Source organism: Podarcis raffonei, chromosome 6 (assembly GCF_027172205.1).
Source record: "Podarcis raffonei isolate rPodRaf1 chromosome 6, rPodRaf1.pri, whole genome shotgun sequence".
Lineage (NCBI taxonomy): Eukaryota > Metazoa > Chordata > Lepidosauria > Squamata > Lacertidae > Podarcis > Podarcis raffonei.
The window spans coordinates 69522965-69542329 of record NC_070607.1 but is presented as its reverse complement, the minus strand read 5'-3'; the positions used below and the strand labels follow the sequence as shown (position 1 = coordinate 69542329).

The 19365-nt window shown below is 44.6% G+C and overlaps 1 protein-coding gene across 4 annotated transcripts in view; it reads right to left on the bottom strand.

Moving 5' to 3' along the window:
• SOGA1 (suppressor of glucose, autophagy associated 1) overlaps positions 1–19365 on the bottom strand; it is an 83234-nt gene that overhangs the window by 45560 nt on the left and 18309 nt on the right. For all 4 annotated transcript variants that reach the window (XM_053393882.1, XM_053393880.1, XM_053393881.1 and 1 more), the window contains exons 2-3: positions 11614–11838; positions 1195–1353 (exon numbers count right to left, since the gene is read on the bottom strand). In XM_053393882.1, coding sequence (XP_053249857.1) covers positions 1195–1353; positions 11614–11838 — 384 coding nt within the window. The remainder of the gene's footprint in view (positions 1–1194; positions 1354–11613; positions 11839–19365) is intronic.

Sequence of the window (19365 nt, the reverse complement as noted above, 5' to 3'; positions counted from 1 at the left end):
TCCACATTAAAACACTAGCAGACATTGTCTGTGGATTTGGGGTTGGGTGCCATCAGCATCTCACTTTTCCAGCAGATACCAAGGAGGTGGTAGAAGTTCTGAAATGTTGTTTGAGCGTAGTTGCAGGCTGGATGTGAGCAAATGTGTTATCCGGACAAGATGGAAGTGCTGTTGTTTAATAGGAAGACTAGTTCAGGATTAGGTGTACAGCCTATTCTGGATGGAGTTGCACTCTGCTTAAAGAGTCAGGATCAGAGTTTGAGGGTGCTCCTTCATCTGGCATTGCCCATAGGACATTTAGCCCCTCAGGCTCTCTACTAGGCCCCCAGGGCTATCACAGGCCCTCCAGACCACACACCACCAACCCAGGCCACTCTGCCCAGGCTCTGCTCCACATACCCCTTTAGTGGGTAGAATGTGCCTCTTGAACAGCACTAAGTGCCTTTTGCTAGTCTGGAAGCAGAATGCTGTGTGTGTGTGTGTGTGTGTGTGTGTGTGCGCGTAGAGAAACCTCTGGCTTCTGCTTAGCTGGAATGTAAACCCAGGGGTAAGCATCACCTATGTTGCTCCACTCACTTTTGCCTCTTTTCATCACTGGTATGTGGCCCCGGAAGATTGTCTATGAGAAAATGTGACTCTAAGACTGGAAGAAACACAAAATACCCCTGTCCTAGGCACTCACAGATAGCCACTGCAGCAACTTTGTACATCTTTGGCTAGTGCCCCAGCCCTTTCCTGGAGATCAGCTACACATGCCTTGGTCGCACTCACATTAGATTACTGTAATGTGCTCCACATGAAATGGCCCATTGAAAGTGTATTAAGGAGAGAAATAAAAGAAAAGGGGGGGGGGAGCCAAAGATACAAATCTTTGTACTGTGCCAGTAGATGTGTGCAAATTTGGAGAAACAGCCTTAGGGAGCCTTAACAAGCAAGCTACTTGATGGTCATCCAAGTTCATGTCTTTTGCATGTTTCATCCACTTCCCAACACATGTTTAGAACACAACTTACTAGTAGCAAAGAGGTAAGCAGGAGACCTGGGAAGATGTAATGTTGTAGATTCTATATGCCTTGAGCAAGTCACTTCTCAGCCTAAACTAACTCGTGGGCTTGCTGTGAAGCTGGAACACTGATCAAAGCTCCTTAGGGGAAAAGAGAAGATAGAAATGCAATCCCTTAGGATAGTACTTACCTCCCGTAGCTTATCCATCTCATTCTGCAGCACCTGCTTAGCCAACTCACTCTCAATGAGCCGTTGGCGCAAGTCCTCATTCTCATCCTCCAGCTTGATCCGTTTTTTCTCCACTGTCTCCAGTTCATTATGGAGCCTCACAGAGACATCTTTGGCTACCTATAAACACAGCAAAAAGTAATATGAGGTTTGGTCCTCAGATCTGATGATGCACAAGTTAATATTACCAGCAGTACTGACATTGGGCTTTAGATTCTATTTTGATCAGGGCTATATATCCCACCTGACTGTCCCTCTTCCAAAATCCTCACTGGCATTTAGCTTTCCCGATCTATTTAGAAAGAAACAGACTTTCTTCCAAAATGCATGCTAACATTCAAAATTGCTTAAGTAGGAGCTACGGCTTGCAGCGTTAAATTGTAGCTAAGCATTTTGCACAGATTTCTTTTTTAATCCTTTAATTCAGCATAATTATGTTCAAGATACGAAATGTTAGCAAGAGACACATTTTGCAGGTCCCTCCCTCCTCTTATGTGGCCCAAGACTTTGTTCTTAATGAAGAATGCAGCCATCTTGGGAACACAGCATGGATTTGCACATTAGAAGCATGCACTGAAAAAGGAAGCAAAAGTGATGCTATCAGACAATATCAAAAGGATTTGTGCAACTCTTCGTAAGGGAGCACAAGAGCTGTGCCTACACTGAATATACCGTATTTTTCGTCTATAGGGCGCGCCGGCCCATAGGACGCACCTCGTTTTTTGGGGGGGAAATGAATAAAAAAAAATTATTTCCCCCCCCCAGCCGCGGCTGCAGCCCCAAGCCTTGCGGACACCCATCCGAAGCACGGGGCGCCCTCCGGAGGGCGCCCCGTGCTTCGGGCTGCCGCCCCAAGCCTCGCGGGCCCGGCGGGACCTCCCGCCGGGCTTGCAAGGCTTGCGGATAGCTTCCTGAAGCCTGGAGAGCTAGAGGCATCGGTGCGCACCGACCCCTCTCACTCTCCAGGCTTCAGCGAAAGCCTGCATTTGCCCCATAGGACGCACACACATTTCCCCTTCATTTTTGGAGGGGAAAAAGTGCATCCTATGGGGCGAAAAATACGGTACACATCTTGCCATCTTTGCACAAAAACCAGAAGTATGGAGAAAACCACATCCTCTTGACTCCCTCTTCCTTGTAGTAAACGATGCACCTCTTGTTATTCAGCGGCATTATGGTGCATGCTTTGCTGCACAGCCCCCCCAAAATCAGAACTTTCACAAAAGTTCTATGTCCTTATGCCCATGATCTTATGTCCAATGGTGCTTTGAATGCCAGCTTCTCTGGTTACAGAAGAGGGAATAACTGTCACATACAAGACTGAGATACCAGTCACTTCTGAGTCTGTTCGCTGCGATGGCTGGCAGGTTTTAGATGCACATCAGCAAGTTTCAGAAACTGTGCAAAATGAGAATTAAAGGAATCTAGACACAATTAGATGCACCAAGGTCACCACCTAATAATTCTCTGTGAATCCACAGGCATAGAAGGGGGAACAAGTTGGTGGTGCTACGTTATCCTCTCTGAGCTTTCCCATTGAACCAGGATAGATTTTTTTTTAATGTATTGAACTGAAGAGCATAAATCAAATATTAAAGTTACAGTGGTACCTCGCAAGACGAATGCCTCGTAAGACAAAAAACTCGCAAGACGAAAGAGTTTTTCGTTTTTTGAGTTGCTTCACAAGACGAATTTCCCTATGGGCTTGCTTCGCAAGACGAAAACGTCTAGCAAGTTTGTTTCCTTTTTCTTAAAACCGTGAATACCCAGGGAATCCGTGCTTCGCAAGACGAAAAATTCGCAAGACGAAAAAACTCGCAGAACGAATTAATTTCGTCTTGCGAGGTACCACTGTACAAACAGGTTCACTAATGTCAATATTAATGGTGCAATGGGTAGTCTAGCAATTACAGTAGCACCAGCCATACCTCCTACTGTTATGTGAGGATATATAAAAAAAACAAACGTAATTCTCTATCATGGGTGCAGAAGCATCAAATAGGCTTTGCCACTGGCACTTAGACATGTCAGACTCAGATTGTGCGACCAAAGTATAGCCAGGAAGAGCATTGAGGAGGGAAAGGGTAAGTCAAATGCCAAAGCTGTAAAATGGGAAAGAACACAATTCATGTGAATCCATTGAGCAGACTGAATAATACTGAACCTAAACTATCTGAGACTCAGGATTCAGACTTTCAAACAAAAATGTCAAAAATGGGGCATGGTAGAGCTTTACTGTCTGTTCCATGGAACAATCATGGAACACTGAATTATTCTTAATATGGGGCATATCTCTTAATGCATCTGTAGACACAGGAAGTAGTTCCACAGTCCTGATGACCTTATGTTCCAAACATTTTCCAGCAAATCCCAAGCAATGAATTCTGGTCCCCAGGGACCCTCTGGGCTTGACCTCTTCTGCAATAAAGCTCTCACAAAATGGCTTTATCTGATAATCAGGGTCATAGGTAGTCCTTTATCACAGTCCAAGGAAAGAGGAGAGGTTCTTCACTGGGAAGGAGGAAATTAACTTTACAAAAAATGAACTTTTGTGGGGGGCGGGGGAAGCAACTGAAAGACCAGATGGCAAGACATCAATATCTAATTTCAAGACCCTCCGCAGTGTGTGATCCCAAATAAAATAGGGGTACCCTGTATGGAATCTCTAGGAAGCACCACTGAGCCTATATAAAACTTTAGACTGTATGCAGCCTGCAAACATAAGTGGGTTTTCCAGCTGCGGGTTGAGTTCTGCTTTCCACACACCCACACAGCCTTCACCCATTATAAACACATAGCTTCCAATGAATGTTGATTGCCTCCTCCTCTTTTTTAAAAAAATATTTTTTCTTTATATTTTCATTTTACAATAAACACAAAACACAAATTTGAATTATTCCACATCATATTTCAACTCCCCTCCCCCCTTTCAGAGGTTTCTTACACTTATACTGTTTTTTACTGCATTTTTGAGACTGACACAAGGGCTAGCCAATCAGTACTGTGCAAAGAACAAGTCTCTGCTGAGCTCAATTCGAGTGGGGTTCTTTTTTTGGGGGGAGCGCGTATTGAAAATGTTACATGTCCCCAAAAAGAAATGAGAGTCTTTCCACAGCAAGCTTACAGTTAAAATTGCATACACCTCTATACACACTTAATACTGGCACTACCTCACTGTACAGAGGACCTCCTTTGTTTCTTTTGCGTGATGGTAAAGAAACTGCAAAGATTGGAGAAGGTCATTGCATTTATATTCAAGTGTCAGGAGGGGGAACTTCAGTTGACATGTGCAGACAGGGCTTTCTCCCTGCTAGACAGGAAACTGGCATGGGTTTTACACCACAAAGATGTGAAGGGCAAAGGACAGAAACCAAAGGCATTACCAGGGCAATCGTGATGGACAGGGCAGGTTGGAGAGGCAGAATGCTACAATGGATTACGGAAAAAAGCATGCAGTGACCTACAGTGCACAGCTGATGCTAGAAAAGTCACCCTGTGTTCCACATTTTGTACTTATTTATACAAATCCCCAGTTGCATCCTGACTATGGGAACTGAAAACTGAGCTAGGAAAGAGGCAAATGGTAGGACAGCTACTAGCATGGAATCAGCTTAGCCAGAGGCTCCAGCAACACCATCAAGGTTGGGGGGGGGGGAGTTCCAGTTATTTCCTGCTCCTGCAAGGAAAACACTTGATCATAGCAAATGATAAGGCAACCAGGAGGCAGCTGTTACAGGGTTCAGGGAAGGAGCAGAGCGAGAAAAATGCACCGTGACAAGCATATGGCAACTATCACACTACATCTAGCTCAGAAGAAGGCCAGTCCATGCAATGACCTCTTTGGAAGAAACTACAATGGATGCTCGGGTTGCGAATGTGATCTGTGCGGGAGGCACGTTCACAACCTGCAGCGTTCACAACCCGCAGCGTCACGTCTGCGTAAAGCGCAATTTAGTGCTTCTGCGCATGCGTGAGCACTGAAACCCAGAAGTAACCCGTTCCAGTCCTTCCGGGTTCAGCGTGGTGTGCAACCCGAAAATGCCTAAATTGAAGCATCTGTAACCCGAGGTATGACTGTAAAGGGTGAATGGCTAAATCAGGGGTCAGCAAACGTTTTCAGCAAGGGGCTAGTCCACTGTTCCTCAGACCTTGTGGGGGGCTGGACTATATTGGGGGGGACACAAATTCCTATGCCCCACAAATAACCCACAGATGCATTTTAAATAAAAGAACACATTCTACTCATGTAAAAACACGCTGATTCCCGGACCATCCGAGGACTGGATTTAGCAGGCGATTGGGCCGGATCTGGCCCCCAGGCCTCAGTTTGCCTACCCATGGGCTAAATAAACACTACATTTTGAAAACACAACCTTCTTCTCTGGAAATGTGACATATATTCCTACAACATGTATCAGCTCATGAATCAATAGCTATGGCTATCAAAAGTTCTAACATCCCTAATATCCTCATTATGATGTGATGATGCAGCCAAGATTAAATATGCTTGTATATCACTAATTATGGCTATCTAATGTATAAATACAAATGGTGGTGTAATTAACATCTGGAATGTGAACGTGTTTTCTTAATTGTTATTTTTTTAAAAAATTAAAGTGTGAACATGGTTTTAACATTTCAATGTATTTTCACACTTAAACATCTTTTGGTACATATTATAATGTTGTTTTTTGTAACTTTTCTATGTTTCCAATTAAGGAAATCAGCCCCCAGGCATCACACTCAATGAACACAGCATGCATGGAACTCAGGAGTGAGGAACCTGTGGTCCTCCAGATGTTGCTGGGACTCCCATCAGTCCCAGCCCACATAGCCAACTGGCAGCAGTGATGGGAGCTACAGACAAGCAACATCTGGAAAGCTGTAGGTTCCCCATCCCTGATAAAACTGGACATCATGCACTATAGTGGGGGAGCACGTGTCCCTTGACCTGTCTCCATATGGCTCTCAACCCAATTTCATAAGGTTGCTGCTGACCTCTGGCAAGAGCAATCTGTTCCTCCCCAGACAGCCTGCTGAGGGAGCAAAGGGGTGCCCCTTGTCACCTTTTAACTCAGTATAAGGTAGCTCTATATTACATAATTGGTAGGGTGTTGGCCTGAGACTGAGAAAACCCATTTCAATAGCTAAACATTTGGACACCTGGGATGTTTTTCTGCCTCCAGGGGTCTAGGCTGTGCTCCTAGTCCTCATTCAGAAGCTCTGGAATGACTACTAATTTACATGCAGAAGGTCAAAGATCAAACCTTGACATCTCCAGTTAAAAAGGTTCAAGTAGCAGGTGATTGGGAAAAGACCTTCTGCCTGAGACCCCAGAGAGCCATTCGCAGTCAGAGGAGACCATACTAGGCCAGATGGATCACTGATGGTCTGTCTCAGTACCATGTGGCTTCATATAGTCCAAACATATGTTCAAATACTTTGAAGAACCATGTGTTAAAAAAAACTACAAGCTGTGGAACAAGATGTTATCATTCCCCACACCAAGACAGAAACCCTAACTGAGTGGGGCATGGAGCAAGGGACTCTCTGTGGCATTTGCAGCCTGACTGGCTCCTGCTAGCTAGGAGGAAAAAATGGAAGGCAGTTTTCCCAACTATGTTGGCTGCACCAACTCACAACATGCGCCCAAATCAGGTCCCTCACCAGGAACTGGACTGGCTTTGGATCCAGAGGAGCCATTGCTCTGCTTCCACCCTATCATTGAAACACCCCCACTGGGGAGTTTTATTCCAGCTACTGCTGGCAGGAACACCAATGGCAGCAAATACTCCTCCATCATTTCCGTGGGCACAGAAAGGGCCTCCATGGTGGCCACGTTCCCCTGCCGGTGGTGTCAATTTCTAATCCCTGCCAGCAGTATGGATCAATGGTTAGGATTGCCCCACTCATTCCAGAGTATCAAAGCCTCTTCTCAAAGCTATGGTGAGATAAATACTGAGGGACAGAACGCATGGAAAGGAGCTGTTTGGACCAGAACTGCTGGCCCTTTATAAAGAAATGGGTTGCGTCCATAAGTAGACCCACTGAAATTAAGGAGCATGAGTAACCTAGGTGCATTGATTGCAATGAGTCTACTCTGAGTAGAACTTAGTTGGCTGCAACCCAAAACCTGCAGCCTTTACAGTGATCAGGCAGTAACACCTGCCTTGCTTTGGCCTATTTGCATAAATAAGCTTCTAAGGACATGTTCCCTACAGTTCTCTCTTTTCGAACTAGCTGAGTTGTGGCATACAGGTTAAATCCTCAGCTTGCATTCCTCAAGTTGCTAATTTAAATCCTACTGCAGACTCGGATATTGGCATATGGAACTCAGCATTGCCAGCACCCCCAATAATGGCAGCTGGAAATTTTCAAATGCCCAAAGCTCTAATCAACAATACTGAGCAAAGCAGTATTGCCCCTTGGGATCAAAACAGGGAGGACAGTAGTGTTTAGTAGGGCAGGATATCTGCTACCTCATTCCAGTGCATGTATCATGATGAGAATACATTCAGTTGGACCCCAGCGGGTCCAGGTGGTAGCTACATTTACTTTTAAACAACTGCACAAGCATATCCTCTTAATTACAGAGCAGTTAGCAATGGATGCTTGGGTGGAGATTGTCATCCGTCACTTGTGGCAGGCTTCATTTCCAGAAACTGCCATTTTCTGGAGCTTGGGGCACTTGGCAGCAGGTTCAGTTCTTTGTTTAAAAGCTTCCATTTGGCTCAATCCCAGGCTTTGCTGAGCTGGGATAAAAGGTACTGCAACAATGAAAAAGCGTTTTGTAGCTGAAGAAGAACAGCATTCCAGTGTAAGTGGAGAGGCTGCTCTCACTGAGTCATGACCAAATACAAGCACAGGTGCTGCTACAGAAAGTTACAAGCAAAGGCTGCCCCCGCAGGGAAATGGCCAGCAGTGCTGGGCATTGATTGCCCTTCTCTCCTTGGATGGGTAGGTTCAAAAACATCTATTTTGTTAATTAAAATTGCTCAACAGTTGATTGCACAGAGAGAGCTGCATATTTTGCCTGCCATGTCTCTATGCAAGTAAAAAAACTACCTCTACATTTTATCATGCACAGAGTCTGGGACTTCTGCCCAGTTGAAGGCCTTGCCCATGTGGATTGACAGCACAAGGGTTGCTTCTCAAATTGCCAGCTCTGTAGGGCCATGAGATGGCCAACTTCTCACACAGCATACTGCCAGGGAACCTTCCTTCCTTCACTCACTGTGAGCCCAGAGGATAAAAGACCACAGAATATGTGACCAGAATAAGCAGGGAGATGATAATTGTACCAGCTAAATGCCTCCTGTTTACAAATCTATGCACCACAACAGGAGAACTCACACAGAGGCCCCGTGGAAGGGCCAGTGGCACAACTAACTCTGCAGGTGAACTTGCAGATTCATTTTTAATTGGAAAGGGGGAGAACAAAGTATTTTCAAAGAATCAAATTCTACTGCTTAGACAGTAATAAGGCTAGCCAGTGCTATTTGCTTAGGATGTTCATCCAAGTTGCCCTTTGAGAATATCCAAAGGGTTGGAGCTTTGGAGCTAACATTTCTGCTTTTGTTAATCATGGGGGAAATGCCCCCCCCCCCCCGCAAAGAGCACAACCTTCCCAGCATTTTCTTCCCTCATCCACACCATGCTAGTCGCCGTCGACATGCCTAAACATTTTACAGACTCCCTCATCCTGCCCTTTGGTAGCCCAGCTGCTTGTGCTTCCACTCCCTGTCGAATGCAACCCAAGAGTCACATCCCTTTGGGTCAATGTTCCAGGGGCCTTGTGACAGTGGTGGGTGGGGCCAGAGGCAAAAGTGGGAGGAGCAACAAATGTAAATGTACAGTAGGCTAGTTTCTACACACACTCACAAACCTCTCTCTATCCTCCATCCAGGCAGGGGAGAGGCATTATCAGAGTTCAAGGACACATCAGGAAAAAACACTCAAGGAGAATATGAAGGGCATCCAGTGAATGGTATGGCTGGGGGGGGGGGAGTACGGTGTAGGGAGAGGCTCAAGGAACAGCTAGAGAAGCTTGAAGGACTGTATTTGGCCCCCAGACCTGAGGTTCCTCAGCCCTGGCCTATGCCATTAGGCAATGCAGCTTTGTTCAAAGGGCCACAGCAATGGAACAGGCCTTGGAGGCAGCAAGAAAGGAGGCATTCCTCCAGCAGATTGTGTTACTGTGCAATGCCAATAAAGTGCCATGCCTAAGCAGCATATGCACCACCCAGCTGGCCTGTGCAATCATCAAGAGCTAGCTAAGGCCCTTGGGCAGCTCAGGGAAGGGGCTCAGCCTCTTTGGTCAGCTGCTTAGTTCCCATGACTGTAAACTGAGCTGACAAGAAAGCATATCCTTATCACTAACCCTTCCCAGGTCTGCACATCACAAGAAGCCTAGTGTCTGTGCAATGGAAAAGGGAGTGAAGTAGAAGCAGAAGTACAGCAAAGAGTCCAGCTGCTGCTAAAAATATGCCACATTGTTTGGGGAGCCCAGGTTCAAAGGGATATGCAGCTATGACAATGCACACAAAGGTTGCGTGCGATATGTGATGAGCCAGATTGTAATAACAGCATGAGGAATTGGAGCAGGGTTAACCCACAGTCCTGATCAGAATCCTGATGGGAGCTTTCCTCCCAGTACAGATAAATAGCAGTCAAGTCCAATCAGGAAAACAGCAGGAATAAAATGGAAACGGGGGGGGGGGATCCCCTCTCCCACCATGCCATGGCCCCAATCTGGCTCAGGAGCCCCTGTGCTGGTTATTTGTTCAAGAAAGACCAATTACACAGCAAATGTCACATCTAGCTTGGTCTTAAGCTCTATGAAGGAAGTATGGGATAAAGGTGCAGGAATCTATAGATCCCATCACTAGCTCTGTTCTCCAAAGCAAAGAGATGGGTTTTCTCTCCATTTCAGCCTGCACTTTGTGTAATGCAACACCAGCTTAATCCTAGCTCTCTGCAGGATTGGTCAACTCAACATTATACAGTAAACTAGACAGCAATTAAAAGCTAAAGGGGGCCCACTCCTCAAAGGAATCATTTCAAGCAGAGCAAGCTGCAGTTCACTCTCACCACCAAGGCCTGAACTAGAAAGAACTTACAGTGGTACCTCGGGTTAAGTACTTAATTCGTTCCAGAGGTCCATTCTTAACCTGAAACTGTTCATAACCTGAAGCACTACTTTGGCTAATGGGGCCTCCTGCTGCTGCCGTGCCGCCAGAGCACGATTTCTGTTCTCATCCTGAAGGAAAGTTCTTAACCCGAGGTACTATTTCTGGGTTAGCGGAGTCTGTAACCTGAAGCGTATGTAACCTGAAGCATATGCAACCCGAGGTACCACTGTATGCAGAATTGCGTATGTGCAGGACCGTAAAAAACAGCAAAAAATAAACAAACCAACAAACCACAGGTAATTCAAATTCTGCAAGAAAATGATCAATTCCATGCTTCCTGGTCACTGACCGTATTAAAGATATTTGAATTTTGATCAATTCCATGACATCTATGCAAATTAACAATCACATGCATATATATATGCTTGCTTTGCATATTCTATTCTGCTTCTGTTGGTCATAGGAGAATGGAGCCATGGCAGGTAATGAAACCCTGGCCTTTCTCTCCCCCAACCACTTGGCTTCTGAGATTTTACTTAGCATTGCCCACACACTTTCATGCCTATTTTCACAGTCACAAGTGCCAGAAATACGCTTCTTTCAAAAGCTGAGATTCTCAGGATACTTAATTCTGCACCCAATGGAAATTTCAATGTATGCACAGTAAAATTATGGAAGCGTTAAAATACAAAAGACTTGATCTGCTGCTGCCTCTTACTCGCATCCAAAAGGGCATGTAGATGAATTGAGTCTACTCTGCTACAACTCCAATCTCTGTTTGTCTTTACTTGCCATTATCTTGCCCTTATTGACTTAGTAAGAGGTGGACTACGTTTGTGCAAAGGAATCCAAGCCTCATGGTTTCCTCTGGGAAATTGCTACAATGCCCAACAGAAGCATTTCACAAATCTTCCAAGTTCTCCTCTAGGTCAGTATGGCAACCAATCCATTTTTGAGCAAGTCATTTCTAAGCAGTTATTTTTGCAAAACATAACTAAAATGCACACCAAATAGAGCCTGTACCCCAGCACTGGCGGAACACATGCTTCGCATGTAAAAGAGCAAAGGTTCAATCCCTAATACCTCCAAGTTAAACGATTTTTTTATATCTGAGCCAGGAAAGGCCTCTGCCCAAGACCTTGGAGAGATACCAGTAGCGGAAATAAACAGCACAATGGACCTATAATCTGAAACAGGACAAAGCAGCAGGACCATTCAAATGTCTTCTCTCTTGTAACTGCAGGCTTACCTTGACGTCTTGTTCAAGGCCGTGGATGAGCTCTCCATCCACCTGGCCAGTCTGTGCCACACGAAGGCTGCGCCGCTCTGCCTTTCGCAGACGGTATTGCAAGATGCGGCAGGTCTTACTGGCTTGGTCCAGCTGCTGCCGGAGCTCCTGTAGCTGGTAGATATCTTCTTCCATGTAGACATCTCTCATCTCCAGCATCTCAGCCCGCAATTCCTCAATCTCATCCTAAGGAAGAAAAGTACAATGGTCAAAGAATGGACAGGGCAAGCGTTACAAAGCTTGCATGTGACGGACATCAGAAAAGAATACGACAAGGGAGTGAGGAGGGCAGTTAATACCTGTGTGTTTATATATTCTACACTGCTTCTCCACTATAAAAAGTCCTCAGGCAGCTTGCTTGCTTTGTTTGTTAATTAATTAATTAATTAATTAACCAACCACATTAAGAATCCTAAAACAAACTACTGTATGATCCAACAGAACAGCAGGGTCCTTCTACAAAGCTATTTCTTATGAGGTAAAACCAGTAGATTAACGAACAAAAACAATACCCCTCACAGTTTAAAAGGCCATAGATGGTTTAATTAGCTAAAGGCCTGATTATAAATATGGTAAATAGATAGATAAAATGTGGGTTGGGAGGTTTCAATGGAGAATCGATTTTTAAAACCCCTATTCTGAAGGGGCAAGAGAAAGAGTTAATAAGAAGAGAATGAACTGCAGTTCCCTCCAACCCAAACTACCAGGGATGTGGACAGCGCTTTGCCCTGGACTTCTACATAACAGTATATTATTCTTATACTATTATTAGAATAGTATTCTGCTTGTTTACTATTATTGCCAGACAAGAGGACATAGCCCTGGTAAAACCAGGGATGTTCCTAGGGGACCAGATTTATCGGACCATACCAGCCCCCTACCTTGCAGAAATCCACTATGTTGAATACCGCAGACTTCTTACAGCGGATAGATTAAATGTCCTTGACTCTGCGATATTGTGGGGAAGGTACAGGGGAGTACCATACGCCCAGAGAACCTGTCATTGTGCCATGGGTGTGGTTGAGTCCACCGAACACATTCTCTTGACTTGCCCTTCTTATGCAGAGCTTAGACAAAATTTTATAGACCCACACCTATGTCAATTTAGCTTCCTACCCGGAGAAAACCAGGTTTTACACTTGCTGAATAATGTCACTAGAGCTATACCTTCCTTGGTGGCCAAATTTCTTTTTTTAGCTTTTAAGCGTCGCAAGACTATAATTGACTGTATTGACATGGGGCTATCTGTTTAGCCCATTTTAGTGTTGGCTAAGTTCTAAAATCTTCCTGGATGTTTTAACTGTGTATTGACAAATGTACTTTTTTCTGACTGACGGTGGAATAAAAGGTTGTTGATGATGATTATTTCCTTTTCATCTATTTATAAGGGAGGGGGAGAGAAATAAGCGATTTGTGAATGCTTTAAAACAACTACCTGCATTGAAGTAACCAATGCAATCCTGACATGGGACTGTGAACATGTCAGAAAATGTTTCCACTGCAGCACTAAGAAAAATTCCTCCACGTGTCTGCACTACATAATTCAGAACATTTAGGCACCAAGCAACGGGTCAGATTAACAGCTAAAAAGCCACCATTTACAGGCAAAATGGGGGTGGGGGGGGAGAACTCCCTGTGTAAGACCACCCAGAACTAGAGTTCAGCCAAGCAATGCCAATCCAACTAATTAGCCCTAGGAGATTAGAAGCAAAGGCACTGAGTGCATAACATGCAACTCTAGGATAAAAGACTGCACAGCAAGAAGAAAGCTACAAAGCACCAGTCACAAGGCCCAAGAGCTGTCTCCCTGAAAAATTGTCCTTATACCTGCAGCAGAATCCTTACTTCTGACTTTATACCAACAATAATGTCAAAAGGGCTCCTGTCCTTTCTGGAGCTCCGGGTTCCCCAAATTAATAGGAAGTCTCAACTGCTCTGTCCCTGCTAGTAGACTGTAAACCTTCGCTCCAAAATGGCTGCTAAAAGTCATTAAAAGCCATGATAAAAAAATACATGACAAATATATATTGCGCTGTAGAGAGGAAAGACTTTCCTTATGGATCACAAAGTTATTTCCTTCCTCTGTCTGCCCCTGAGTATCTTACCTGCAATGCTCAAGATCATGAATTTTTCTTGGAACTCATCTTATAACAAGAACTGGGTTTAATATATTGTACAGCTGCTTATCACACACAGAATTGTGTTTATTTTTTAAATCAAGTCCCATGACATGCTATATAATTGTCAATGATAGCACAAAGAAACTGTTAACTCTTCAGTACAATGGTATATGTGCCTACTTCAAAAGTAAATCTCTTTTCATTTATTGGGGCTTACTCCTAGGTAAGTGGTTACAGGATGGCACCAGAGGCATTGGTTTAGGATTTGCACTTGGGAAAACAGTGTTCTTGTGCCTTTGATAGCTCTTCCTCCACAGTCAGGACCAAGATATACCGTAACTGATTTCCCATGAGATTGTCAGGGTGGGTGGGAGAGAGGAAATTAGCAATAATTGTACTCTCTAATCTTCTGCTATGCCATGTCCCCCAACAGCCATTTTGTGTTATGCCATAGCCCCACAGCGGCCATTTTGTGACTGGTGCCCTCAGCACTCCCTCAAAATTCAAAATGTGCCCACTGGTCTTAAAAGGTTGCTGATCCCTATTCTATTTTATTACATTTTTTTTTCTTTTGCCACGCCTGCTCCTGCATTATTCTGATGGTGGTGCTCAAACTGGAGATTTACAAACACATAAACAGAAATTTGTGATGACTAGCCATCAACTCCACAACTGTTATGTTAATAAATTTCCAGAAGTCTGCACCCTGAAGCAGTGAAAAAAGAAGGGCTTGGGAAAAGAGTCACTTCCCCAAGAAGGTGGTGTTTACAAGTATGGTTAAGAGCTCCAAGGGAATTCAAAAGATACCAAACAGCAACATGACACCTTGAATGCCACTGCCATAAACTCAAGCAATGGGCAATAGCTCAGTGGTAGAACTTTGCATACAAAACGTCACAAGCTGAATCCCCAACATCTTCAGGTAGGACTGGGAATGCCCCTTCTGAAATCCTGAAGAGAAACTGCCAGTGAGCAAAGACAGTATTGAACTAGATGTATCAATGGCCTGGCTTAGTACAAGACAGTTTCCTATGTCCCTTTGGAGCACTGTACTCAGCCAATATACCCTTTCCAGGCTACAGAAATACAGTGGTACCTCGGGTTAAGTACTTAATTCGTTCCGGAGGTCCGTACTTAACCTGAAACTGTTCTTAACCTGAAGCTCCACTTTAGCTAATGGGGCCTCCTGCTGCTGCCGCACCGCCAGAGCCCGATTTCTGTTCTCATCCTGAAGCAAAGTTCTTAACCTGAAGCACTATTTCTGGGTTAGCGGAGTCTGTAACCTGAAGCATATGTAACCTGAAGCATATGTAACCCGAGGTACCACTGTATGCTGAAGCACATCCACGAGGGATGTGGCATTGTGTCAGTGGCATTCAAGAGTATAGAAACATCAAGCACCAGAATAGGAAACATTTCTCCAGTAACTGTGTTTCCAGAGTCAGAGCCAATTGCCACAAAGTTGTACTTCCCTGATCCTGGAAAACCCAGAAGATCCACCCAAAGAATTATATAAACAAAGTCAGTGAGGCAGAGAACGTGGGTGCATGCCAGGGCCTCATGGGAGCCTTTCCAAGTGTTCTGGAATGGAATGGGAAGCAGAACACCCCTGTGAAAGAGCAGCCTGTGAGTAGCTAAAAGTAGGTTTGCTTCTGTCAAAGTAATATGAAATAAAAGCTTCAGAATACTTCAGCAGCTCTAGTGCACTAAGTTCTTTCAGTTCAGATTTAGTCAAAAATACTACCAGCATGCAGTGTCCTGGGCAGTGATGCATCTGGTATAGCTAATAATGGATCTATTCTTCCAGAAGTGGACTGGCTCCAGGCTGCATCTGATACCAAGCATGCTTGAAAAGGCAACAGGGCCTGAATTCCTAGCTTGCCAAGAGTCATGGTCAGGGCTCTTCCTCCTCAAGGAAATAGGCCTTGGGGCCTAATTTGCCCTCAGAATTAGCCTATAATATCCCTACCTCCCCAGGCGGGTGTCCCAGCACCAGAAGAGCCCATGACGGCAGTGGTCTGAAGAGGTCCCTTTACCTTCCTCAGACTCCAAGCACTACAGCTTGGAAACCTCAGCCTTGCCCATGCCACTCTAAATACCTCCTAAAACAGGTTGGACCCCTTGAAAAGTAAGAGGCTTCACTCATCAGCGGTGGGGCTAGCTGGTGAGAGGGAGATTTAATTCTGGTTCAGTCTGGGTTTACTGGTTGTTGTAGCAACACCGAAGCCTGCCTTGCCTGACTTCCAGTATATAGGTGCTACTTGGACCCATCCAGGATGCTAACCACTATGCTTGTTTGCCTTTTGGACTGTGGCCTCTGCTTTGCTTAACTTTAATTAGCAAGACCTACCCTCTTGCTCTATCTGACTCTTGCCCAATCTGACTTTGCTTCCTGGGTCCTGAACTGGTACTGGTACTGGTGAGCAATATGCAGCCTGACGTCCCCTAGGAGCACACAGTCCTACTTGGCCAAAAGGCTTTCTCCTGACTGCCTGGGACAGGAAATCCAGTTGCCTTAGTACCCAGAATATAGCCAAACATTTTAATACATAACTTTCAACTGAGGCCTGTTCACAGTGGGTTGTATTCATTATCAACGTTCATTATCAACATTCAACATGGGCCATATGCAGGGTGTGGGGAGAAGAGAGGAGAACTCCCATTGCACAGGCTTCCTCTAGTGTAATGGGTCGATCAAATGCAGCTCAGTGTGTGTGCATATACACATTTTAAAGCACGTGGGGAAAACCTCCAGCCCAGAGCAGACACCACATCTGCATATTCATAAACTAGTCAGGGACTTCTGACTATGTTTTTATGGCTTTCTTTAATATTGTCCTATCTGTGAACAACTGCCTACTAAAAAATACAGTGGTACCTTGGGTTACAGACACTTCAGGTTACAGACTCCACTAACCCAGAAATAGTACCTCAGGTTAAGAACTTTGCTTCAGGTTGAGAACAGAAATTGTGTGGCGGCGGCGCAAAGCCCCTTTAGCTAAAGTGGTACCTCAGGTTAAGAACAGTTTCAGGTTAAGAACGGACCTCCAGAATTAATTAAGTTCTTAACCAAAGGTACCACTGTACTGGTTTGAAGGATTCTATTCTGTGGTTTCACCATCAATTCCCTAAGTGGTTTTCAGAGCACCATTTCATTAAAAATTGACCAGACTGACCACATGTTGGTGCAGAGGTAAACAAAGCTCCCTTAGGAGTAGGTTCAGAAGTCACATTTTTGAAAAGTCACACTACCCCAGCCTGCACAACTCTACCCTTTTCCACAATAAATGCCTCATGAACGCAACAGGATATTTAGTGGGAGCTCCCAGGATCCCTACAAGGAGTCCTGGTACCCAGTAAGAATCTACACATACATAGCTTCACCAAAAGAAAGGTTTACCAAATCTCTGGAAGAATTTTACTCTTCTTTATGCAAGTATGGCACTATCAAAGCAGGCTTGAGACAGTTTGGGGCATAAAGTGAAATAACCAAATGACACCCCCCACACACACACTATTTAGCACTGTCACACTCCACCACAAAATCCTCACTTTGGACAGAAATCACTTTGAAATGAACGGGAGCTGCACAAGAGCTCTGGCTCATTTCAGTGAGGCTTGCAGAGACTATTGTTGACAATCAGTCACCTCACCATGGCCTCATCCTGGGCCATGAGCTGAATTATGAAGATGGTCCCTGTAAAGAATGAACTCTGTTAAGTGTCTAAGCATACACTCCATGAGTTGGTTCAAGAATTCATCTCCTTTCATATACACAACTAAACCTACTGCCTCCCAGGAGTGACATACTTCAACCAGTTCAGCAAAACTAGCACATCACCTTCCCTCATGAGGATGAACCATTAAAACATAAAACAGACCTGACAGCCTGGAAGAATAACTGTGAAAACTCCAGTATCAGAGGGGAACGCGCTGAACACAAAGAGCCTAGAGCGAGGGCACTTGAGAGAGAAAGTACTTATTTCTATAAATACTTTACAGGGAGATAAAGAGGAAACTGTGGGTGGGGAGAGGATTCTCCTCAGTAGGTGGGAGGAACACCTAAACCAAAACAATGTTGTTCAGCTATAGGGGGGAAACTCCTTTCTTCCTATTGGACAGATGTATGATGAATAAGCTGTGAAGACACAGCATTTCATTCAGAAGGCACAACATGAAGAAACCTGACTTGCTCCAGTTGTCTCTGGACTGCAACTAAGAAAAATGAATGGGTACTTGATTTAGAGGTCTAACCAAGTAGTTTACTCAAGCCAAACTAAATTTTGATTGGGTATTTGTTGACCCAAACTTAAACCACACACCTTATAAGCAGATCAAACCTATTCCTATGAATTTTCAGTACTTGGGTTTAGAAAATAATAATAATAATAATAATAATAATAATAATAATAATAATAATATTTTTTTATACCCCGGCTATCCGGTTGGGTTTCTCCAGCCACTCTGGGCAGCTCCCAACAGATTAAAAACAGAATAAAACTTCAAACATTAAAAACTTCCCTAAACAGGGCTGCCTAAAAGTCAGGTAGTTGTTTATTTCCTTGACATCTGATGGGAGGGCATTCCACAGGACAGGCACCGTCACCAAGAAGGCCCTCTGCCTGGTTTCCTGTAACCTCACATCTTGCAGTGAGGGAACTGCCAGAAGTCTCTCGGAGCTGGACCTCAGTGTCCGGGCTGAACAATGGGGGTGGAGACGCTCTTTCAGGTATACTGGCTGAGGCTTTAGGGCTTAAAGGTCAGCACCAACACTTTGAATTGTGCTTTGAAACATATTGAGAGTCAATGCAGATCTTTCAGGACTGATGTTATATGGCCTCCACAGTCACAGACTCACTGTTAAGACCGTTTTCATGGAAGACAATCTTACTCGGCTATGAGTGATTGCCAGAGAAAGAAGACTTCAAGGGGTGCACTTTTATCTATGGATCAGGGTCTGAACTATACCCCCCCCAAAAAAAAACTATCACCCAGTTACACCACTAGGTATGTCTATGAATGGGAATTTTCTCCCCTCAAAATGCACAAAACAAGAACTATTTAGAAAGTTAATATCAATATAGTAACAATTTTCTTCCAGCTGACCAACGTACTGGCTTTCCACTCTACCCCCAATCCAACAACACAGCAATGGGTTTATTCTGTATCAAGCTCAATTTAGAACCATCTCCAGATGGCACAGACCCAGTCAAGTGACCTGGTCCTATAAAGCCTGCAGCCTGGCAGAGCATCAAATTTGATGTCTCATGTAGATAAAAGGAAATGAAAATCCAGAATCACTTCCACATACTGGTATCACAAAATAAGACCAGATGGTGCATGGGATAGTCTATATTGTAAGCTATCAACTCCCTCTTGCTTGTGCTCTCCCCAGCCCCTTTGCCTATTGCTAGTAGCAACAGGGAATGTTGCTCATACCCTGGGGTTTGAGCCATCTGTTGCTCCCTGTTTCACTGGCAGTAGCTCTCCTACAAGAGGGCTGAGCTCTCTTAGCCACTTCTGGCTGGCCACATTCCCTACACCCCCTGGGAGACCTTCAGGCTTTTTGTCCATTTGAATTTGGAGAGTGAGA